Raw genomic sequence first — 25,315 nt, 5'->3', positions numbered from 1 at the left:
CAGTATCGCGGAACGCATTCCATATGCACGCGCACACACACACATACACACACATGCATCTAACCGAGTGCATCCACGAGTGCACGATGTGTGTGTCTGTGCAAGGGGATGGGAAGCTGGGGTGATGCATATGAAAACAAAAAAATATAAATAAACATAATGTTAGGATTTCGCTCTTTCGCTGACGGGGTTTTTTCCCCTATCGACTCGGAAAATCCAGACATCCGATTCTTTAAACCCATCGAATAAATCGATGTAAATAAGAAAATGAAGGTGTCCCATCACAGACAAACGCATTCGATTTATCAAAGTCCAAACCGAAACGGTCCAATTCCGTCGTAAAACCGTCGTCTCAATAAAACGAGGAAAACCCACAACATCTGATTTCATCGTGCCACTTGTGCACCCCCTCCTCCCCCACTTTCTTTGTCGTACTTTTTCATCAAACATCCGGGCTTATCGCACGAGAGCCGGGTGTGTTTGCCTCGACGCGTTCGCGTGCTCACTTCGCATGGCATTCGCGCATTTGGCAGATATGATACTCTCCTCTATTTATTGCTCTATAATTAGCAACCCTCCACCACCCTCGCTTCCACCCCTGCCGCCTTCTAACCGGCATGCGAGCCAATGGTCACACACACACCGAGGGCCGATCCTGCTCAATCAACACCGGGGCGCGTCGTTGGGTCGGCAAAAGTGCGCACGAAGAAGGTAACGCGTGCTTCCTTCACCAAACCTTTGCACGCGCGCTCGCGCCTGCATTATCTTTTTGGGGTTCTCGGTTTGGGACTAATGGTGACTGTTCTTTTTTTTCCTCCCTTCTTTTGGCCGAGATTTTTCCAACATCGTCTAATTTTAAAACGTGCTAATTGCATTTGGTGCGGCCCCCGATGCTGTGTATTGTAACCAGACACTGCAACGCGAGACGACGCGACGGGAAGACGACACGGATAGTTTTCCTCTGGCCCCTGTGGGGAAAGAGAGAATTTTCTCGTCGATCGAAAAATTTATCCCTGTCTCTCTCTCGTTCTCTTTCTCTCTTCCCCCTGTTCTAACGGTTTGTTCGGTTGTTTATAGCGGCGAATAAAGACGCGCGATCAGTCGATTTCTTGGTGATTTAGAGACAAAAAATGTGTAAGCAAAAACAAATTGCAAAATAAAAAAGTTGTTAAAGAAATTAAGACACAAAAAAATTAAAAAAATATAGAAACGTATCGTTCCATTACAACGTATTTAAAAACTTCTTCACAGGCACTGACAATCTTCATGTTTAAGACTGTTATTAAAATTGTACTTTATCCTTAACTTCACTTCAACATTTTTGAAAAATTGTATGTAGAAAAGTAGATAACAGTAGATATATTAAAAGTGGAAAAAACAGTTTTTACAATTATTGATATTGAAAGCTGGTGAAAAGCAGAAGCACTACTTCTTGGACACGGTACAATATTTTAACTATTGCAAATAAAAGGGATGGAATTGGAAACGAATGAGAAAAAAACAAGCTTTTATCAAAAATCCATTTTTGTTAATAAAGGAACTTTTACTTTCATACAAACCAGAATATTGGACGAAAAGCTGCACAAAAAGTTTGATTTAAAATGGTTATAAATAAATTTGCTTCAAGCAATAATTCACCAACAAAACCAAACTTCATTAAAATATTTTCTGAGAGATGAACATAAAAATATGGAAACTATGTATCATTAATAAAAGATGGCTAACTTTCGAGTTAAGAAGCTTTTGAACAAAATAAAAAATCTTTCCAAGAGTAATTGGACACTTCACGCATCACAATCGATGGTTGATATGCAAAACAGCGGAACACCCTGGGACTTGTATCAACCAAACAATGCAGGTGAGTGGAAAGAAAAGTGGTTACCGACAGGCGGGTGCATCGCTTTGCACCAAGGTGTCTTGGTGGGCTCGTTTTTCGGCTGTCTTCTTTGCATTGCGTTGCACATTGCGCACTGCATCGGCGAACGTTGTTGCGTATTGCGTCGGTGCAGCTGGTGCAGCACCTTCGGAGTTATTGTGGTGCGCTCGAACGGCATGCAATGGTTCGTTTGCATCGATTGTGTGGTGTGCTGTTGGAAAAACAAAAGAATCCTCTTCGGCAAACGATACGCCATTGGTTGCCCAATTCATGTTAGAATCAAGTATTCAAACAATCTTACTAATGCTACTTGCAGAACAACCAACGTTTCGTTAAAAATTTGGAAAATTGTGGTTAACTACTCCTCTTAACTTGTCCTCCACCTGCGACAAAGCGGAGGAAAGTTGTGAATTATTCAGTTCACAATATCGCAAGTACAATGCCTTCCCACCGACAGAAAGGGGCAAACTTTCCATTCCCTAATTCTCCCGAAAATTGCCCTCCCCCGCGTGCGAAACTTCCTCCCCAGCCGGAAAATCGATACCATATTTCGCGCTGCAAACTACACTCCCATGTAGTCAAAAGCCTTTTCGATTGAATGCGATTCCCATTCGCTCGCTAAACGTACCCCCGGTCGTTGGTTTGGCGTTTTCACTAAAAAATATGAATTTCACACCCCCACCCCACGCTTCACCGTTCCCCCAACTCCACCCGAGGAGCAGCGGTTTTTGTGTCTCATCGTCGCATCATCGTCGTGGTGGAAGTAGTTTTGCCTAAAAACTACATAGTAGTGTGGAAAATTTACAATTGGCTAGGCCGGGGGGGAGGGGGCGGGGGTTTGAGGGGAGGAAACGGGACGGAGGTTTTTGGGGGGAGCAGTCTCATGCGAGCGAGTTCCGAAGCCCCGATTTCGAGGAGAGGCACATTTCCAGAAGATGCCAAAGGGCCACAACACAGAGGGGGGTGGGTGGCGTACTGCTGCCTGATGGTGCTCCAGACAGCGATTGATTTGTTGCCTACCGCATGTGCATACACACACACACATATACAACGACTCAACTTCGCCCACGCCAAAAAAGCAAGGTTAGGAAAATGCGAAAGGTTCCTTTTTCGATTCCGAAGGATCGAGCACGGTTTCGAGAGCGTTCCGCCACTCGAACTCGAGGCGTGCGGTCTCTCCCGGCCGGTGTGTGTGTGTGTGCGGGTTGTGAGCCGGCGGGCAACAACAGCCGGAAAAGGTCCTGCGGCCGGTGAGGCCGCGGTGGACACTCACTAGCACCACTACTAAATACCAATAATCACCATGGCATGACCGAAACGCTACGCACGGTACAATCTTCGCGGACTTTGTTGGAGTTGGAGAAGGTACCAACGACTCAGGGAAAACCTCCCCCCGGAGAGTGAAAGAGGTTCGGTAAACATACCGTGTTTCGGACATCGGTGGACATCGGATCGTACGAGAACCGAACAAAAAAAAAACCGTCCACGAGCCGAAAAGTGATGAGGAAGGACGAGTGAGAACGAGTTGTTTCGCTTCTCACTACTCACCACCGGACTCCGGACCGGAAAAGCCAGGAAGTGGACATGCGCACGAGGGCATTCCGGGAGAGCTGAAACCGTGGAAACGTCACTGATAACGAGTGGGCATGTGGGCAAACCTTTTGCCTGGTATCCATTTACAGATTGTCCCCTTCCAAGGAATACGAGAATGTCACCCTGAAGTGGCAATAAGTTCGCATTAAATATTAATTTATGGCTATACTATTTCACGAGTTTTTTGAGCAACGATTGAAGAAACTTTTGGTAGTAGTTCCACCTGTTTCTGAATGCGTTTCGTAAGTAAACTGTAAGGTTATTAATGCTGTACCAACTAAATTTTGGCTTGTTTTAAGCATCGTAAACTGACGAGCCGAAATAAACAGTAAAAAAAAAAACATTCTCTCTCGTTTAAAGTTTGCGTAATTCAAGTGCTCAGCCACCTGTCACATGCAGGCCTGTTCGCTGCCATCGGTAGCTTTCGCCCAGCTGTCGTAACATTAAGCAAAGCAAATTTGCGGAAACAACGCGACCAGACGCACAGCTGTCAACAACGTTGTTGGGAGTGTCATTTATGCTTCAGTCACCTCATCTCAGCATCTACCTTACGATGGTGGATTGTTTCGTTTATTGCGAAATCGATTCGATTGATTTACTTGAGAGATTGTTTGCAAAGTGACACCCAGGAGCGAGGGGAAAAGTTTTCCCACAACGTTATAACGCGCCATTTTCCCGGAAGGTTGGACCGTGCCAGGAACGAAAAACTTTTATCAAACAGTACAGATAACGGGAAAAGTGTTTGCAAGTTTATCGTCAGCTCTGAAACTAGTCCTACTTAGACATATTAACTGTGTACCATTTGTAGTACACTGAGAGGTCAACTTTTCACACATTTTGAATGCTGTTCATTGCTTCTATGCCTTTTTTTCTATAAGTTCTGTTTATTATTAGTTTAATTTTTTTTATTTTTTAGAAAATGTTTTTCAAGAACCAAATGTATATTACAGCATTGCAAAGATTTATAAAACAAATCAGTCAAGGACAAAATTGAGATCCATTGAGATTGAATTGTCAAATGAAATCAGTTCACATTCTTTGAAGCAATAATCTAGTCCCTCTTTCTAACGTCGGAATGCTATTGGGAAATTTTACTCCAGTATGACGTCGAACGTCACAACGAAAGGCCAAGTACGTGATTAGAGGCCAGATGAATGTTAAACACCTTCCTGTTGACATTTTACCCAACGGCCTTCCGCTGTAGACACATCCACCGCCGTATCTCCATGGAAATCCGTCTCGTTGCTCCAGATGACGATGATGATGATGACCAGTCGAGAGCGACGATCCTACCTGATGGCCTTACTGCCTGTCCAGTGAGCAGGTAGAACATGATTGTTCGGAGGAGAAAATTGTTTTCCGATGCCTGTACCTCGTCGCCAAACTTTTCATTCCCGTACAGGAACAGGATGTGCCCGCGCTTATTGAAAAGCCCCAGGTTAAATGGTTCAACGGACGATAAGCCTTAAGAGGAAATTTTAATCAACATGTACCGAAAATGTCACCGGTCTTTGCAATGGAAAAGGTTATTAAATTTGAAGCCTAGACCTACCTTAACTAGTAGCTTACAAAAACCAGTTACGAGTAGGATAATGAATATGGTGCTGAGTATCCTCGCTTAATTAATCAAATGTAAAAAAGACTAGCTTTTAGGAAAAGCCAAGCTTCTATAAGACTGTAATACAATTTTCCTGACCTGTAAAATAAAAAAAGGGAAAACAAAGAGTAAACCAAATCTACAGTCTACCATCTATCGAGAGGCGAAGGCTCATGCCATCATGTACATAGTGTCCCCTAAAGCTCTGGCTAAATGATCATTTTTCCTTCGCAAGTTTCGATAGGACGATGATGAAAATGCAGTAGGAAGTTTTCATGCCAATCAAAAGGCCCAGCATCATGGCCATGGACCAGCACACCTCATCATTTCATTCCAGCAGTATCCGGTAGACATTCCCTCTCCAGAGCACAGTGGGACAAACAGTGGACATCTCGAACCGCTTCTTAACGGTCGTAACGTTTTCCCAACTATTTTTAAATTTTAGCTTGCACCAATCGCCTGAAATAACAAGACTTATGATTTAAAATAGAAACATAAAATTTCCGCCCGTTGTCTCAGTGTTATACCACTGTGTGTGAGGGTGAATATTCGCTCATCGAAGCAATAAATACAGTTGATGTTCTGTTTGGCTGCGGGCGTACATCCACCAGTTTCGTACCCAATAATCTACCTTTATCCTTCGACAGGTTCCGGAGTGGCTCATCTGGGATGTCATACGGGTTAGTCTTCTTGCAACATTGCATTATGCATCGGTAAATGGTAGCAACACTTTTACCGGCAACTGAATTTGGTGAATGCTTTATTGAAAACTCTTGACTTGAATGGAGTACTTCTTTTTTTCTCCATTTAAAAGTTCCTTTAAACAAGGTCTATGAATAAAATCTGGACCCGGTTCGAAAGTCGTGCGGCAAACAAAACCCCCGTTACCGCTGCTTGTGTTACATGTTGGGGATTGCCATAATCTCCACCATATCCGCATACATCCTCCGGTGGTGGCGTAAACCGAGCCTCCGTTTGTGGCGTAAACCGATTCGACCGGAAGTTGGTCAGGCGTGAAAACGGCAACTTCATCACTGCTACATAGCACCGGCTATAACAACTCATCTGGCACCGATATATAAATCACGGGAGCTAGCTCAGCTAGCTTTTCTCATTCCATTCCCTTCCCTGCTTGGCCATCACATCTCGCTCCGAGACAAAGTTTCGCTCGGAGGTGCGTAGATTTTTTTGCCTCCTCTCTCTTTCTCTGACGTATTTTTTGCCTTTTCAGCCAACGCTTCATCTTTCAAATTTTTGGTTTCGCTTTTTAGAAAACCGGTTTGCATCGGGCCTCCCCGGGGAACAACCTTTGGAACGGAGGAGATGAAGGGAAAAAAATGCGCAGGCCGTAGGATCTGTAGAGTTCCCCCGGTGGATAGGTGGACCGGCCCGAACGAAGAAATGGAAGTGTCCGCGTTCTTCCATGCGTTCCCTGCGTAGAGTTCATTCAGTGTTCCACAAAGCGGATGAAGAAAGAGAGAGAGAGGGGGGTGAGATATACATAGGAAAAATGGACGACGCCTACAACCCTTGTAGGGGTACGTGAAGGCTCATTTTTCCCCGCTTCCTTTCGAGAGCTTTTTAAAGCCACAGGGTGTGTGTGTGTGTGGCCGAAAATTCGGACAAGACTAGCTCCGGAGCGAGCTCGTTCCACTCGTACAATGTTGTGTGCCCGCCTATGCTGCGACCGAATGCCCCGCACACACAGATGTTTCGCCAGGGTTTATTGCTCCGTTTGCCTCTTCGCTCGAGATCGTGCAATAATAGTCTACGCTGGCACCTAACGGCACCGGAAAAACTAACGGACGCCCTGGGATGTGGCGGGGTTCGAGAGTGCGTTCAACGGCCAATGTTCGATGAGATGAAAATGCGTACCCCCTCACCCCCTTGCCACCGTCCGGGAGCGATGTACATAAGCTCGCGGAAAAGAAAAAGAACGCCTAAACAGCACGCGGTGCTGTGGTGGAGCCTATCACGTTTCACGCGAGGAGATTGAGCGCCAACCGCCGCCCAGCCTGATGAACGGCCCCGGTTTTCCCACGGCAGCACGAGAAGCACCACATCAGTCGTCGTCTGGTGGACGCACACGGTTTAACGAACTCTTCGAGCCTTCGTTGCTGCTTCCCTGTGTTACGTGGCGGCTCATCGTCGCGGATTTCTTCGCCGTCGAGCCGTCATACCTCGCCAAAGCTGTTGAATTTTGAATTTGAATCCAACGGCACACGCTCCAAAATAACAAACCTTTGTAAGAATCACTTTGACTGACGGCTTCTGTTATCTGCTTGGTTTAGTTATATTCTAAATGGCACTGAAAACACTCTCCTTGAACTCTCTAGCATCGGAAGCCATCCCCTCTCCCTTCAAAACATCACAAAAGAATAAAACCACAATTCTAGACCACAGCACTAGCTTTTATCTTATCAACCACTGGAAAGTGTGTGAAACAAGCGATCCCAAAACATTCGGTTCTTTGACTCCCAAAACCCCCCTGGTTTCGTTTCCGATTGGTTCTTGTTTTGTGGAGGGATAACATTTTGGTGTGAAAAAACATTACTTTGGGTTTAAAGATGAACCGAAATAAATGTTTGAGGTTTTAAATTATTTTAATAAACTTTTCTATTCAATTTCCCTCAGATAGAAGTGCGCACAAAGATTAAATTACTAAAATAGAAAACTTTTAGTAGAGTGCAGAGTGCAAAAACAAGCATAAGTATAAAGTAGAAAACTGCGCATCTATATTACATCATGACATAAATAAGTTCGGACACGTTTGAAATTTACATTTTCCAAATTTCGAGCGTAAATAAGAAGTGTTCGGTTCCTAATTTTGATAATAGCAAAATAGATGTTTTTCTCTAAAGTACTATAAAACATTGAACCATTAGAAAAAGTTTACATTCTACTAATTATTAAAATAGCATTTATTCTGATTGCATAAAGTTGAACATTAAAACCTGTGTGAATTCATATTCTAGCCGTGATCGGCATTCAATCAAGCAAGTTATTCATATCGAATACTGTAAGTAATGATTTAGAAAAAGATCATACCTAGTCAGTAAATAAAAAAATATCTTAATCCTGATTTGATGGATCTCTTTCCGTTGCAAATAAAGTTTTATTTGAATCGTTTACTTTCACACTTCGGCAAGGACGAAAGTAAACGGTTTTGGATATTCATTCCAGCACAACAGGTATTTTGAACCTCTCTTTGCCGGTCATTACCGGAAGTTTGGACAACACGGAAAAAGTAACACGGAAATAAACCATAATGATTTTTTTTTTCTCTCTCTCTCTTTGTCACACACACAAACGCGCTCACAAAGTCTCCCTTTCGCCATTGACTCTCTCTCGATCGACCAGTTCCGATCGATTTCCACCGGTTCCCCAAGGGCCGATTTCTTATTCGCGTACCCTTTTTTTCCTCTGTTTCTTCTCCGCCGCCGGACGCGGAGACACATGCTTTTGCAAGCAAAAAGGAATAAAAAAAACAACGGCAGCAGCATGATCCCGGCGGGAACAGAAAAACCTGTTAACCTTGAGCGCGCAGAACGGGCGAGCGCGCGCGCGAAGGCGAAAGAGGAAGCGACAAGAAAAAGCGGCCACCTCCAGGTGCCCGGCGCGAACGAAAAATGGCATGAGATTTCAAGGTGCGTAGTACACACACTACACCATCACCACCATGAGGCGGCGGCGTCGTGTAATCGGATTTGAAGGATAGCAGCAAATTGACCTTTGCAAGCGAATGTGCTCTGCGAAAGCAATGCTGGAGCATTAGAAACACGTTCTAGTTTGGGATTGGAAACGGTTGATACTATCGAAAATAAACAGTGACAGTGTAATGAATGATATGATCCGAAAAAAAACAACATCCTGTCCGTTGGACACTCGCGTGACCTAGTGAGAGTCGAATATCGTTGGCGACATTATCAACAAGAACTGGAGGTTACAACGTTAACAACAGACCTAGGGTAAATATTCCACACGGGAAGTTATCATTAAAAGCCGATCAGGTAATTATCAGTCAGCCAACCACTCCCCCCTCCCCTCCCCACATTACTTACCGGACGAGTTGAGCAGCTCGGGCGCGACGAGATCGGTGAGGTCCGGTTCCTCGCCGTACCAGAAGATCCAGAGCTCTTTGGCGGCGGTCAGCGAGAGGGGCGGGTGGACGACGGAGCCGCCGCTACCGGTGCCCGGTATGCTCATGTCGAACATGCTGCTCGGGTCCGGCTCCGGCTTCGGTTTGGGCTTGGGGGCGACCACCCGCCGCCACACGCACAGTATATCGACGGCGAGACATTTGGCGTACGAACGCACCACCGGATCGTCCAGGGGATCGCCGGACGCGTTCGGCCGCTCACCGAGTACCAGTTGACGCCATCTTATTCCGCACAGGTCGGCCTGGAAGAGGAAGAAGAAACGGGTGGCGAGAAGGGCCCGAAAGGGAAGTCGGTTAGATATGTGTGTGCTTTATGATTGATTTATTATAATTCAATTTAATTCTAGGTAATTTTTAATTATTTTCTCATAGTTTAGTATTTCCATTTATTCTTTTTTCGGACTAAATAAAATACTTTCGGAAAAATAAAATATTTCCTACTTATGCCCTCAAAGGCTAATTTATTACTTATTTTTATCTCTTTAATCCCTCCAGTTGAGCAAACCAACTCTACTCTCGAGGGGGAAAATATGTCTCCAAACCACAGCTTCCTTCCTTTAAACAACTTCACTTCGAGTGGGTACGAAGTTTAATTAAGGCCAAAAGCAGGCGACAAACACCAAACTGCAGCCAAACACTGCCAGGAAGAAGTCATACAATCACGATCAAACTCTCCCTCTCTCTCTCTCTCGTTCTCTCAATATCTCTATATATTAAAGTTTTTTTTTCCTTACTTTTTTCCTCCCGTTTCTCGTCCGCGCAGCAGAAGGCAGCATACCGACTACACACAACACAAAAAAAGGCCAACCCTATGCGACGCTATGTGAAAATATATTCTCGAGCGATCCAGGAGCGCAGCGAGGGGGTGGGGTGAAAAGATGGCGTTGTTTATATACCCACAAACAAACCACCCACAACCCACCGAGCACACACACACACACACTTGCATCAGCACGAAAACAACGGCCGCGATTAGTGTCGTTCCCATTTATTTTTTTTCCTCCTACCGTGGCTTCAGGTTAATGTTTGCTAATGAGAAGCCAGCCAGCCAGCGTTTGGACGTAAAGCAGTTGTTGAAGTACATAGGACAGCTTCATCATCATTGCGTGTGGGAGGAGGTGTGGGAGGTTGGCAAGTTGTTGCAATTCTATGGGAGGCAATGATGCAAGGCACGAGAAAACGGGGGAAGGGTTGGGGGTGCGGCTGGGCGGTACATCTGATGCGCAACCGAGTGCACACGTGCAGCTCGACGGGCGAAACACACGCAGACATACACAGCACAATGTGCATCCAGTGACGTAGTGTTGACGTGATATTACAGGAAGAACAAGCTCAATGGATTATGAAAAATGCTTGTTTTGATTGGTTAGAATGCTTTATTAATTTTAAAATTTTCTTATACACTCCTTTGCCTGTTTCAATTCTACCTTTTTTAATTTTTTTGTTAGAGTTCCAGTTGTCTTCAAAAGCCCATGGAAAATGTAAGATAAATATTCTAGTACACATAAAAAGGGAACGATCGTATTAAGCGCAAAAACATGCGCAACAAAAACTGGATCGGCTGAAAAACTTTCACCCACTAATCCCACAAAAGTGCCGTTTCTTGCAAATGAGGGCAAACCAAAAAAAAAATGGTAAGAAAAATGAAAACTACCCCAAAACAGAGTCACAACAAATGGGGGGAAAAACACGCCGCCAAAGTGTGTACAAGAAGTGGATAGGGAGAGGGGGGGAAATGAACGTAACGAAGTGAGACACGCACCATAAATCGTGAAACACAATTGCACGAAGCATTACAACGGGTTGAATATAGTTGACAGCAAGAAGAAAAAAAACACCGCCTACTAAACACAAACACTCACATATAAACGCGCAGAAAACCGCAGGGTTATTGTTCACCGCTGGTTCTTGTGCATGTAGACGAAGGACGTCAATTGCACAAATCGAGAAAATAGGAACACACCAACAACGACTGATGTTGGAGCCTCCACAAGGCGGTGATTTGAATGCTTCGGAATGGCAAAAAACAACTGGTTCCCCCTATCGCACACCCACAGACACACACAAACATACCCAACGTGACCCATCGGTAGGACGAAGGGGTACCAAAGGGGGGGGGGGATTATGTTCGAGGTTCGACCGGACGGTCAAATGGCGCAAAAACTGGCGGCTCGCAATAGCGCACAAAGTATGCTTGTTTTTCGCCTTTTTCGCTGTTGGGAAAGGTGAAACGCAACATCGATCGATGCTGTGTCCGGTTGGAGGGAATAGGGCCCAACACTGAACGCATGAATTTATCAATCTCTCCCCCCAAACACACACACGCACGAAAGTTACCCATACCAAAAAGGCACCGCAGAATCGAGGACACGAAAATGAATCGAAACGTCACATCGACCCCAAACGCGGTTGTGTATAAAGGGTCCAATTTGTTGACGGTTTTCACACACACACACACGCACACACAGGAACGACGCAACAGCAGGTTGGATGAAATAAAGGGAAAGAGAGCGAGCGAACGCGCCCGAGAGAGAGTGAGAAAGAGAGGAAGCGAAAAAATGGTGACGGTCTGCAGAGCGCACGAAATGTCAAAAATATAAACAGTGCACCAACGACACGCACACCAGCGCGCACAGGTGCGGGAACAGTAGGCGAGCAAAAACGTGCTCCAGCAGCATTAGCAGCAGCAGCAGCAGCATCGGCTGGAATGTCGGCTGGCAAGCGAAGCAGGCCAAGGTGGAGACGCCCAGTACGGGGTGGAAAACGGAGAAGTTGGGAGGTTGTGAAATGGGGACGACGCGCGTCGTTCCGTTGTCCGATCGTCGTCGTGAAGGAAAAGCCCCAAAAGGGATGGAAACGACGACGATGTGCTAGCCTTGGTGGATCAGTGTTTGTGTGTTTGTGTGTGTGTGTGTGTGTGTGTGTGTGTGTGTGTGTGTGTGTAAGAGGAGAGAGAAAGAGAGTAAAACGAGGGATGAAAAGAAGGCGAGAGAGAATATGAGCAGCAATTTGTGAGAAAACAACCCCCAACATGTTTTCTTCTCGGAAACTCAAAAATTAAATAAGTGACCGTTCGTGTCTGTGTAAGCGTGTGGCGGGGTGGTTGCTTAGCTGCTGGAGAGCGCTCCAACGTTTGACAGTCTCTCCCCCTGCGCCCTCCCCGCACCCTCAGAGTTAAGGGTGGTTCCGCACAATTGTTGCCGGATCCGGTTTCCTAAAACGCTGGCTTCCTTTTGCTCTGGTGGAAAACGTTCGATATAGATTCATTTAATGGAAAATACGACGAAACGATCTTTTGCGAGAGGTGTTCATGTTAATAAATAAATAAATTTTTAAATGACTATTCTTTTAAAAATTCATGGCAAACCATTTCAACATACCCAATCGAAAAATTTATATTTCGTTTGTTTAAATACAACGGGACTTGTAACAAATTGTTACATCAAAAGGGTAAAGGTCAATACCGGGGTTTCCAAAAATCGCCCCCGCAAAAAAAAGGGAAAACAACAGCGCGAGGCGATGTTCATCGTCATTTGATCGAACGATAGTTGTGTGTTAACGACTGTATGATAACTGGATGGGTTTTGCGGACGGAGAGAGTTTTGCGAGTTGAGTGATAAACATGATGATAATATCATGATACTCTCTCCCGCAGGAGGGGTGGTGAAGGTGGAAAACCGAAACTCCGAAGGACGCTGGAGCAAATCGCGTTCGCTCCCGGGAGTCCTTTTCCTTCTCGTCATCTTTCGGGGTTTTTTTGCGAAAGAGAGGCGCATGCGCCGGGTCGCGATGCACCTCGGGCTCGGGAGAGCCGATTCACGCCAGCATGCACCCAAAAACACGATGATGATGCTCTGCTCGACACGCCGGAATGTCTTAATGCTGTTGCAGAGCCAGAGAGAGAGAGAAAGAGATAAAAGTCCGGGAAAGGGGGGAAACTGACGACAAAGTTTTCCACCCGCTTTATGAGTGAGGACTTTGGGGTTTTCTTTCGCAGGTTTCTACCTCTTACACCTCTTATCGCTGGCACAATTCGATCGGGACGGACGCCAGGGTCCTTGAATGTCCTTCCGAACGTGGACAACCTTTCTCCGCCATGGCTCGTCGGAGTCATAATTTGAAAGCGCCGCGATGAAGCGATAAATACATTGGCCATAAAAATGGTAGCAGAGAAAACACGGGATTCTCAGGTATCTGTTACACTCGGTGGCTTTCTCAGCTCATAACCTTCCTCAAGATCATTCCGCTCGGACATGGAGTGAAAGAAAGGAAAAAAATACTAATGAATCAACCATTCCAAATGAACTTAAACGACACATTCGACACGGTGGAAAGATTATATGCATTCAAGTCTGATAAATGTCACTGCTTTCCCGTCATTAACCGAGCAGTAAAATTAATTTATGGCAGGAAAATTGTAAACGTTTTAAGGAATGCAAGTTTGAGCGATCATAACCTTAATTCGAGACCATTTCCACCGTGGTGTCCGATGGAAAAATGTTCCAGGAGTAAAACTAAGCGCCACACCGAGGGGAACAATTGATCGTTTGTCGTACCATTTTCCTCTAGCGACTGAAGAAAAGCGGCAGCTTCGACATTGGCATCCCATATAATAGTTTCCCAGACGTTTTTTTCACAAACACATACACACATACACGAACCCATGCATTTTCCACCACACGCGCGCGAGTTTAATGGTCGAAAACAAAACAAACTCGACTCCCTCGAGATGGGTTTTGTCGCGTGAAGACCGAGACAGACCGAGGCGCGGGACGAAGCGAGAAGGGAAGCTAAAATCATCGCCACTGTTGTGTGTTGTGTTGTGTTGGCCTGCACACATGTTCTTCTGGTGTAGGGAAAGATTGAAATGGGTAGTTGATTGACCTCCCGGAGAACCCAACCGGCACCAAACCACACACAAACACAAAACCAACGCGGGGAACGCATCGTAGAATGCACGGAGGTGGGGCGGAGGGGTGGTGGTGGGGGGGGGGGGAGTGAAGATGGGCTGAATGGGCGAAAGGATGAATGGTGCCGATGAACGCTGAACACGAACGCACGAAGAGAAGGAACCAAAGAAACAGATAGCGTTGATCCAAAAACTTTACGTTCCTACCGAGCTTATCTAACAACAAAAAGGTAACTGAAGTAAATCTAGCATGTTTCAGGTAGGCAAAACAATGTAATCAAAATATTATTTTTTTTCTTGGAATAAACAACCGTATTTGTGTTAAAGTTTCTATTTGAAACGAAAAACTCGTGTTACTACACAAGAACAATACAATACTGTGAAGTAAGAACTCACTCCAAGCAATTAAAAATACATAAGAACATATCTCGTCCAAGTCAAATAAAATTATGCTGAACACGATAGAATATGATAGTACAAAAAAGATTTCAATAAACGAGACAATTTCATTGGTCGTTCTGTGTTACAATATTTGTTGACAATTAACGCTAAAGAGTGCTTAGATAATAAACCTTGTAAAAACCATTGTTTGAAACAAAACTCTCATAAATTCATATAGAAGTTTGAAGCTGCTTCTCACCCAAACTATCTTGATACTTATATTTAATACAAGAGGGATTGAGAAAAGAATTATAGTTTTAACTAATACTTGAAAGATTTGTTTTAATTTAATAGTTATAATAACGGCGTATTTGAAATGTTTGATATATCATCGATTTTCCCGTGTTGTATAAGTTTGGTGGATACACCATGACATATGTTTGCATGCTTGTTTTGTTTGTGCTAGTTTCAATTGTAAAATGTAGATGATTTTATAAAAAAAGTAGTTATCAAACAAACCACCAACAAGATCTGCAGTGCATAAACTTAAAAAAAAAAAAACAAAAATATATAATAGTAAAAGCTTACAAAAAAGCTAAAATATATAATAGATGTTTTTTCGTGTATTGATACATCCGATCAAAAGATCTCGGATCAATTTTCCGTACTTGTTTGGAAAATTTGACTTAAATCAGTCTTTAAAATTCAAAGGGGGAACATTTTTGTCCGCAATTTAACGGAACAGGTACACCACAACCGGACATTGCTTTGAGAGGAACAAATTTCATCCGAGCGGAGGTAAACGGGTAGTGAGCTAGTGTGAAACACTACAAACCTCCACAACATGCCCGTAGTTTCGTCTTCATCTTCCAGCGGGTTCGGCTCGTTTTGCGTCATTCCTTCCGCCCTTCCGTTGCGTTGGGGCACCTTTTCGAATCCCTCCGCCAATACCATCAAACACCCTTCGTCGCGGACAGGTCGACGGCCCCACATCGCTCCCCAGACGCACCAACAACTCTGAACGGTGGTGGTCGTGGTCCAATACGAGCACTGAATATCGCCGGTGCAAAATGAAGCGCTCCTTCAGCCGTGTGTTTTTCTTTTCTTTTGTTTTCCCTTTGCCTTCGCGCTTTTCGTACTTTCCCAGCAACGTGCAAGCGAACGTCGCGCGGCCTGGCCAGGGAGGAAAAAAGTAGTACAATACACTCTTTGCCATGGTTCACGGCGGCCCGACTCCGATCCAATCTTTCGCTTCCATTTCGCCTGCGATGGGGAGAGCCGCTTAGGTACCTTTTTTTGTTTTTCTTTTAGCTGTTTCTTCTGCTAGTTGGTTTGGTTTTTTTGTTTTCTTCTTCGTTTCGCTACTTTTCGACTCGGTTCGTTGCCTTTCGATCTACCGCAAGCGAAAACGTCGTCAGCCTGTGCCTGCAACCGTAAGTTTTCTCTGCAATTTAAACCGAACTAAATGCAGTCGGTTTGATAGAAAACTGCAATTGGAAAAAAGTAAACTACTGAACGGGACATTGATAGGGCAACTATATTAGGATATAGATCAAACCAACCGACTAGAAAAATATGTTTCTTTCATTTCAATACAGACCATACTGGAAATAAGCTCCCTTATCATGGTTTGTCTTGGACGAAATGTACAACCGACTTTCATGCCCAAGGAAATGCTAGAGTTCAGCTTCACCCTCAAAATACTTTCCTACCATCTCTCTCGCACAATGTTCTTGGCAGGGTTCGATTCGCGGTCACGGTCTCCCTCACTATGGGGCGGCCGGTTCGCGTGAGTTCCCTTGCGATTAATGATGACATTAACGACGAACGGAAGGCATGCAAATAATTCATCCCCCCAAGCTCGAACACACCCGACGAGTTCCGATCGGTGCTGGATTGCGTTGCAAGAAAGTGCAGGTGAATTTTCGTTGAAGAACGAAGCGAAGAGTACAAACGGATGCATCGGGTTTTGCTGTCCATCTTAGAAAGAACAACGTTTAGAAGAAAGCCGTTATTTCATACAAAAACACGGGAAGATACGGGAAGAGGGGTGGCATTTGTTTTTATCGCATCTTATCATACTGTCGAAGATAAGGTTCCTTTACATCTAGTCTCCGCACGATGCAACAACGTTCATCAATAATTTAAGTTTTTTGATCATGAAAAACAAAAGTTTACCATCGAAAGATAAATTGACAAATTAAAGGTTTGTACCTGGAAGAAATAAATAAACGATAAAATGAAAATAAAATGTAACAAGAAAGATAAGCCTCACCGAGTCATGAAACAATAATGTTTCATTTTTATGCTCAACATATGTTTTATGGATTCAGCAGTTATTGTTGAGCTGAAAGTAAACAACGTCCAGCAAAGCATGTGTTCAGAATTGTCTGCAGGCGCATTTTGCATTCTCTTGGTTGTTGGTGGAACGGAGAAGCGAGTGACTTCAACGCAACGTGAAGAAAGTAGCTGGTTCAGACCCACAGGAATATTTGCTGTTTCTTATTTCACAATCAAACCAAGTATTTTTTTTTTTAATTAAGCGAGTAGGCAAACGACCGGAAGGGAGAAACATCGCAGTGAAATCTGTTGTCGTTCACAGGAGGTTAGATGCACTAATATTAATCCGACAAGCATCGGGTACCCGATCATCCTCCCTTTGGGATCATCAGTCAAACACCTTTACACCGCGAATGAACGTAACATTATTTCAATGTTCATGACAGCGCAAAACACACACCATCTGATCGTTTGCTAACGATATTCTAACAAACTAACACTAACGAACCGGTTGAAAGTGGCTCCGACTAAATTGATCCCACCGGGTCGGGTAAACAACGACGAACATGATTTTCCTCCTTCCACCATTGGGAAAGGAAAAGGGCGGAGTGGGAGCGAGGTAGTTTGGAGTGTACTGCGCAGACCAATGTGAGAGATGCGCAAATGCGCGCGTTGGCCATTTTCATCCGAAGCGCAACGAGGGTCAGCGCAACGCTTCATATGGTTTGCGGCCGACCTTGGACGTTATTTTTCAACCATAAGTTGTATGCGATGTTTGCGCTAGCTCGCACAATGCGAATGAAAAAAAAAATGTAAATGGTGCATAGTGGATTGCTGCTTCCCCTTTTGATTAAGACGCACATTTCAAAATTGTTTGGTTTAAATGATATTTAATTTTAAAACCCTCAGTGAAATAGTTCACAACAATGCAAGTAAAGAAACCAAGAAAGTGTAAATTGTTGGGACGCCATTCCATTGGGAATGAATTAAGCAAAGAAAAAATCAATCGACCAGATAGAAAAAAGAGACAAATTGAAAGAATGATTTGAGGAAATATGGGACAGCGTATTTATGTATCAAAAAACAAAAGAAAAGCATCATGATCAATGACAAGTGTGAAATTGAGCTAATAGTCTGTTTTGAGACTAAAGGATAACTCGATAAATATGCCTTACTTTTTTATCTCTCTGATTTGTTTTGCCAAAAAAAAAAAACACTCATTCGATATTGCCAACTCGCATCTATAAACCTATCCCCGCCTAACGGATTAAAATATTTTAATTTACTGTTAACAAATTGGAGATACATGACAAGGGGCCGAAAAAACGAAAAGATAAGAATAGGAGTGAATCACACCGCTCATTTCCATGTTGATGGGCCAACAACAGGCCGTCGAACGGGCCATCTTCGAAACCGGCTCGGAAGCGGGCTCAAAATAACCAGAAGATGACTCATAAAACGAACTCGGAGGGGGAGTGGCACGAGAATAGTATCGGAAGCTTGATCCTACTTGATCGAGCTCTATCGAAAGATGCGATCCGTTATGTTTTTTCAATTTTTTTTTGTTGTTGCTGCAACCAGTTTGTCTGAATGTACCATGACTTTATGGCAACCAAACCTACAAAGTAGACTAATTTGTAGAAATGTTAAATATTAATTGGATGCCAATAAAACCGCACACGGGACACATTAAAATTAATGTAAATGTAATAAATGCAAATGATTTATTTGATTCACGAAGAATAAACTTGGTCATCGAAATAGCCTAGTGAAATAAATCATGGAGCTGATGAATAAAATCACAACAAAAAGATATGATTTATAGCCAGACCAATCGAACACAGCATAAACAAATATCAAACGGTTTTTATGAACGATATATCTATATCGTTATGCGAAGAACATAACTTTGCCCACATGTGTTGGTAAGACGGGCCCCGTCCGCACATGTTTGCAGCCATAAAGTGGAAGATGCGAACTAAAGCAAAAACGAAAACGATGCTTTGGCAAAAGATCAGCCCCTATCTTCAACACAAACACCGATCCGATCCCATCTTTCGTGCGGGGTTTTCTACGATCCCGTTCCCGTTCACAATCAAGCGATCATAACGATCGTCGAAGCGGTGGTTGCAAAGGCAGCAGCACGTGTATGTGTGTGTGTCTGTTTTGCAGTGCATCCTTTTGTCACAACCGGTGGTGACGTGCGGCGGAGCGTGGTAATAAAATACGCAAATGGCCCATCAGAACGATCGGGAGGCTCGTATGCGGTTTTATTACGCGACGATCCCCGATGCACACACGACGGTGCGGTGGTGGTGTGATGCGCAAAACGGCATCATAATTATCACATACTTAGCAATAAAAAAACGCCATAATACTTTGGCCCTCCTCCACGGGAAAGAAGGGGACACACACGCGCACCCAAACCGGTCGGGTGCGATCGTTTGCGGGCGAAAGAAATTGTGCAATAAAGAGCACCGAACTGCAAGCAGAGACGCCCGGTAATCGTTATCCAATTAAATCGCGGTCAATTGATCGCCGTAATGCCAGTAAACCAAGAGGAACTGCAAGGATTTTATTGGTTGAAGAATAGATTTTCACATAAAAATGTACATTGCGACGCAATAAATTTCGCTTTAAAAGAAGACTTTTTTCTTTTACCCTTTTGTTTATTCTTGGGATTTTATGGTCTGAGTCGTAAAAATCCAACATTTAATTTTTATTGAAAAAGGAACTCAGGCTACCAATAAATTTTCTCAGTCTGTCTTACAATTGAACAAACATATGTTTTTGGTAATTATTTTCTTTCCATCGTTCACCGTCTAGAGGCCCACTGTGCTTAGATGCGTTTGCTCCGTACTTGCTCGCGCAATAAACGGTGACATTTTGGGCCGGTTAACGATAATTTAATGGTGTCACACCGGAGCCGATTGGTCTACAGTGGTTAATTGAGGGAGGTGGTGTAGGCAAACAAATTAAAAGTAATAATGCTACTGTCTCGTCGCTACCGACAGCTGCCTTGTTGTGATTGGTTTGTCCAAACAAAGGCGATACGAAACAGGTGGTAGACAACAAAGTCGAATAAAAATGGCTTTACTCCATTTTCGCCGTAATTCGCCGGTGTCTAATTGGTTGGTTGATACTCCCGGGTTACCTGTACCGATGGCTTCAACGTCGTTCGTTCTCGGAACGGATGGCACTTGGCACACATTTTTCCACACCCGCATTCAGGTGCACATTCGTACTATCTTCGCTCCGGTTGGTCCCCGAGTTGTGCGCGATAAGCGATAAAAATGACGTCGAACTCCATTGACCAGCCCCAGGGGCAAACCAACTGGAGAGAAGGAGCATTTTGACCAGACCAGGGTCACCCTCGCTCGGCTTCTTGAGATAAGACCGTACCACTTATCAGGCCGGCCGCATCGGCCTGATAGCAAATATTCATGCACACAGTCAAGTCGAGGAAGCAAAGCAACGGCTGAGGGTTTGCAAATGAAGCCCGTGTAAGCAAAGTGTGTTGGTTCCATCAGTTCGGTGCTGATCGCTGCCGCTTTCGATTTTCGTTACGAGCGGTTAGCAGATTGCTCGAATGTCTTATCAGTTTCACAAGGGGGTGGGGGCTGGTAAGGGGGGTCAGTTTCGCCAAGAAACAAGTGTGACAAAACTGAAATGGTCGTGGTCGTGCCTGCCGTTACTGTCAATAAACATATGAATTTGCCTGGTGTGGCTTCGAAAGTGCTTTGGTTTCATTATCATCACAGCTGGAAAAAATCTAACCGCGAAGCCAAATTATGCCGTTTCTTTTTCATCGACAAAGTAAGCGACTCAGCAACCGTCACTACGTGTGTGCGTGTGTGTTTGTAGCAAAGGTTCGCTTTCTAGTTATTCGTTCCGTGCGACGCGTGCGTTACCTCGTGACTGGTGTATTCAATGATCGTATTCTGTGTGCGGTTTCTTTTTCTTCCTGCATCAATTTCGCTTTTCTTATGCTCTCCGCGCGATCCACCGAAATACAACAACCCACACTCTTTTTCACCCCACACTCTCTCTCTCTCTCTCTCCCTCTTCCTCTTTATCTCTTTCTCCCTCTCTCCTAGACGAATTGGGATCAGTCGTCCGGGGGTGCCCCGCGTATATTTGTTTGTTTCGCTACTTACGCTTATTTATACAAACCAACAACGAGATGAAACGTACGTACCACTCGCCATGCCCACAGAAAAGCGGTGCACAGTGTGCAAAAGGCAGGGTTTAGCAAGTCAAAAATTTGATAAATTTTATTTAGTTTTAAAATCGTACCATTTATCATTTTCAGGGAGATTTTACGAGCATATAAATCTCACAAAAGGCCTCATCCAAGTCCATAATTCATTATTGATGGTAAATATTGCCCGAGTGGAGGAACTTAGTCACACTGTAGTACACAGGCCAAAAAAAACAGGGTGTATTTTTCGTCTCCTCAAGGTCTCACACAAGCACGGAGCGGGGACAAATAGCTGGACTGATCGGAAAGAATAAAGAAAAACAAGAATGTGACCATCATGGCTGCATCGAACCTACTTCCGCGCGAAGCGAGATTACGAGTGCGTTACGTACGTTACATCCGTTATTTGGCAGGATCGGCGAAGGAGTTTCGCATTCGCTTTACTTACCAGAGCGAAGAAGTTTGTGTGGCAATCTTCCAAACTGGCGCCGTTAGTTTGGTGATTCTGGTGCGTCATGCTTGTATTGTTGTTAAGACCATTTTCTCACGCACGAACAGGTTATAATTGAAGGAGTGCGGTCGGGGCGGGTTGTTTTCGACGGCGATATATATAAATATGCGTATCGACTACTACCACAAGTACGCTCGCGCAGCACACGTACACACAACTTTTATCTATTCCTTCACTTTTTTTCTTTCTTATTTAGAATAATTTATTTTTTATTTCTGTATGAACGGCACACACATACACTCACACACCACAGCAGCTTCGCTTATCTTTTCTTACGCTGTGTAGCATAAAAACGTGCGAACGCAAACGCGGCGAACGGTTTGTGCCGAGTGGTAAACGGTAAACAACATGTGGCTACACACGTATACACTTTAAAAACAAAACGCACATAAACTGCTGCTTCACACAAAAGTGCACAATTGCACTGAATACAATCACAATCGCAGCTGGTTGGTGCAAATTTCCTTTTTTTCTTCTCTTATGCGGCCTCTATTGCTATGCACTTTCTCTTTTTACCCCCGGCCATCTAATTCCACAGCACATTAAAAAAACACACACACACACACACAAATGGGGCGAGTGATCATCCGCTGCTCTATTGCACGCACGTAAAACGGCCCCGAAGGAAAACGCAGTGTAGGCCTGCTGTGCTGTGCTGCACGGTGGGAAGCGCACACACAACACGGGCTCTTTTGGGGGTGAATAAAAGAATAAATAGAACACGACTTTCACGACTCAGCACCGTGCGGCCGTGCGAACGAGGACGCACATACAGGCACACACACGCGTATGCACATAGAGAAAGGTACAATTTCAACACAACGAAAAACAGAAACGAACGGAGAAACAATTTTCTTCACATTCCACCGTGGGCCACCAGCGACATCGACGAGGACGGGAGCACTGCTATAAAGAGGCTTGCTCCGTTACATCTTTGCACTTCCGAGGGGCAGCTCTTCGCCAGTAGTTATACACAGCAGGCGACGACGATCGGGGGAGACACACTACCACCGTGCGGGGTTTTCGCACAGAGTAAACACCGCGGCACGCACACGCGCGACGTACCGAAAGGCAAAATTTGGTTGAGTACAGAGATCGCGTATTTTCTTTTCCTTTTTTTTCTTCAGTGTGTTCGATTTCCACCACGCGCGCTCGAGAGATTGCGATAGTCTCTCCTTTCGTATCGGCCAGGAGCAAATACACGCTGCTGCAACCTCAACGGTTCAACACCGACTGTGGGCCGCCGTTGGCGAAGGGAACTGTTGCCAACAATAATGATGGGGGGATGGAGTAGTACCACGACGACGACAACCACCACCGTTGTTGGTGCTGCTGCTGCTGCTGCTGGGGCTGCTGCTGGTTGCGGGCGTCATCGGTGGCGTAGTGTTGTGGGGTGGTTTTCGGTGTATGAGAATCTCGCGCGAGACGACGACGAATTGTCTTTTTTATTTCCCCGCCTATAGCTTACTGTGGGGTTTTTTTTTTTCGCCACAATTAATGTTAACGCCACCGTTGTTCCCACCGTGCGAGAGGGATGAATGAGAAAGGTTCACTCTTTTGCATCGCTGTATTGCTGCTACTTGCTGCTCCTTGAAGCCATCGTCACGTAACGTCGGTCAATTCCACACCGCTTGCATCGCTTCTATTGCTTTCACTCCGTTGTTTTCCCGTTGGCACGTCGTTCTCACTATCCACCGAGTAGTTTCGCGTTGTTACAGACGCAATTTCACACACATCGACACGCACAGGAGCACATCAAAACAAACACGTACAATTGTTCGTGTCACGGAAAGGCTACACTTTGGATCACGGTAGGCGCTGGATGGATCCTAGTGTGTCGCTGCGGATGCTACTATGCACACTGAGGGAAGAGAAAAGAATGAAAGATTGTTTTCGGTGTTACAGCGTAGTAGTTATCGAGTGATAGAAAGTGGTACACTGGATCGATGAACCGCTACGACGATGATGTCGGCGGGGTCCACCACCAACACCACCAACCGCCATTATTAATATACCGCAGCTGAGCGCGTGTGGGGGGAGCTTGCTGCGCCAATCGGCGCGAGAAGGTCGATCGAGCGTATTACTCCAATATCTCGCGACTTGCGTGTTGTCTAACACTACGGGCCCTTTATTTATTTTTTGCTTTTGCACCACCACTCGGTGTGGTAGTGAACGATCCGGTAGCGCGATAGTGGTGTAGGGCATACCGTTTTTTTTCTACACAGAAGATCCCGTTCAGCAGTACCTTTTTTCATAAATGGGAAATATATTGCACAGTCGGTTTTTTTCGAACCCCATTCCACTCGCTACCGCCCTTTGCCTTTTGAGTCATCCACCTCCAACATGTTGGGCAAACTTGTACTTTTCTGGTACTTTTCTCCAATCGAATCGTGGCTGGTGGTGGTGATGGTATTTTTCAAAAGCGGATTCAAAAACCATCCATGCGACTCTCCGGTTCGTTTTACGTCTCTATGTGCGTGTATGTGTGTGTGTGTGTGTGTGTGTGTGGTGCAGCTTAGAAAGCATAAAACACTATCTTCCCGCAGGTATAAACCCCGAAAGGTTTGATACCTTTTTCTCAGAAGAAATACATCTCCCTCTCGCGGTACATCTCTCACGCGCGGACACCTTTCTCATCGCACTATCTCCCACTGTGCCACACATATCTCAAACATATGCTATACCATTATGTACACACACACACACGCACACGCGCTTGAACACTAGACGAATCTTATCTGCCATTTAACGGCATTGAATTGAAGACACAACGGACAACGATTTCAATCAGTGTTTCAATTCACAATCATCAAAAAGTAATTCACGCGAAACGGAATTAAATCTAATTTACACGCACGCACACTCGGATGTCAAACAATTCGATTAGCGTTTCGGCTCGGAAAAGGACACACCGTCCGTGCAGCAGTCGGTGCCGATGTGTGGTATGTGCAAGGAAAAGAATTTGAACCAGCCGTGGGGCGCGTGTGTTGGTGATCGATCGCGCGCTTGTTGACCGCGGGGCGAACAGCGACGCTCGTACCAATACGACCGTACATTGTGTCCGCGGGCCAAAAAGAAGCATCAAGATTTCCACCGTCTATTATCTTGCCGTGTAAATCGGCGACATCGTATCGGGAGAACTCGAGACGGCCCAATGAGCAGGCGTGAGAGATGAACGTCATCTCATGGCACCTTGGGTTACGATTATTAATCCGCAAGAACTAGCTTCTTTATTTAAAAAACCAATTGAACCCTTTGCTCCCTAGGGCCAAATTCTGTTGGTACACTTTAGTTCATAATTTAAGGACACGGTGCGTTTCGTACCGACGGTCGATCATCCTTTAGCTTATTTATTTTCTCAGCGAAACGAGGGCAACACCACTACCACCACGAATCCCGACTCACATACCACGATAGCCCGAGGAATAGTTTCGACAGTATTGCACTAACACACCAACACGTTCGTCTCATCTTGACATTTCGCTTCGTTGCACGAAACTGGACGGTGTAATGAAAAATTCAATTAAAACCTTCTTCCCAAGCGACAAGAGTGATGAATTTGACTCGAAACTTTGTGTCTTGCGCTCTAATCAAAGAGCTGCGGGCGAACAGTCGTTCTTATCGCACTTTCACGCGACCACGGTGTGTCACCCGCTGTTAAATCGCTGCGGTGACTCTTCTATAATCACTTTCCTACCACTAGCTGCTGCTGCTAGCTGATTTGCACATCGTGTGCCACACAGTAATAATAAATACGGCGCACGCTTACTTCCGGATCGAGTCGACGGTTCGTAATGATTTTCGTACC

General features: G+C 44.8%; 1 protein-coding gene across 1 annotated transcript in view; it reads right to left on the bottom strand.

Annotated features, from left to right (window-relative positions):
• The window catches only part of LOC131281875 (mediator of RNA polymerase II transcription subunit 13), a 40,836-nt gene extending 18,888 nt beyond the window's left edge, over positions 1-21,948 (bottom strand). The window contains exons 1-2 of the mRNA XM_058311234.1: positions 21,445-21,948; positions 9,128-9,467 (exon numbers count right to left, since the gene is read on the bottom strand). Of these exons, the coding sequence (XP_058167217.1) occupies positions 9,128-9,467; positions 21,445-21,513 (409 nt within the window). The 5' untranslated portion in view covers positions 21,514-21,948. The remainder of the gene's footprint in view (positions 1-9,127; positions 9,468-21,444) is intronic.
• Between the last annotated feature and the right edge of the window lie 3,367 nt (positions 21,949-25,315).

Source organism: Anopheles ziemanni, chromosome 2, assembly GCF_943734765.1.
Source record: "Anopheles ziemanni chromosome 2, idAnoZiCoDA_A2_x.2, whole genome shotgun sequence".
In the NCBI taxonomy this organism is placed as follows: domain Eukaryota; kingdom Metazoa; phylum Arthropoda; class Insecta; order Diptera; family Culicidae; genus Anopheles; species Anopheles ziemanni.
This window is presented reverse-complemented; position numbering and strand designations above follow the sequence as displayed.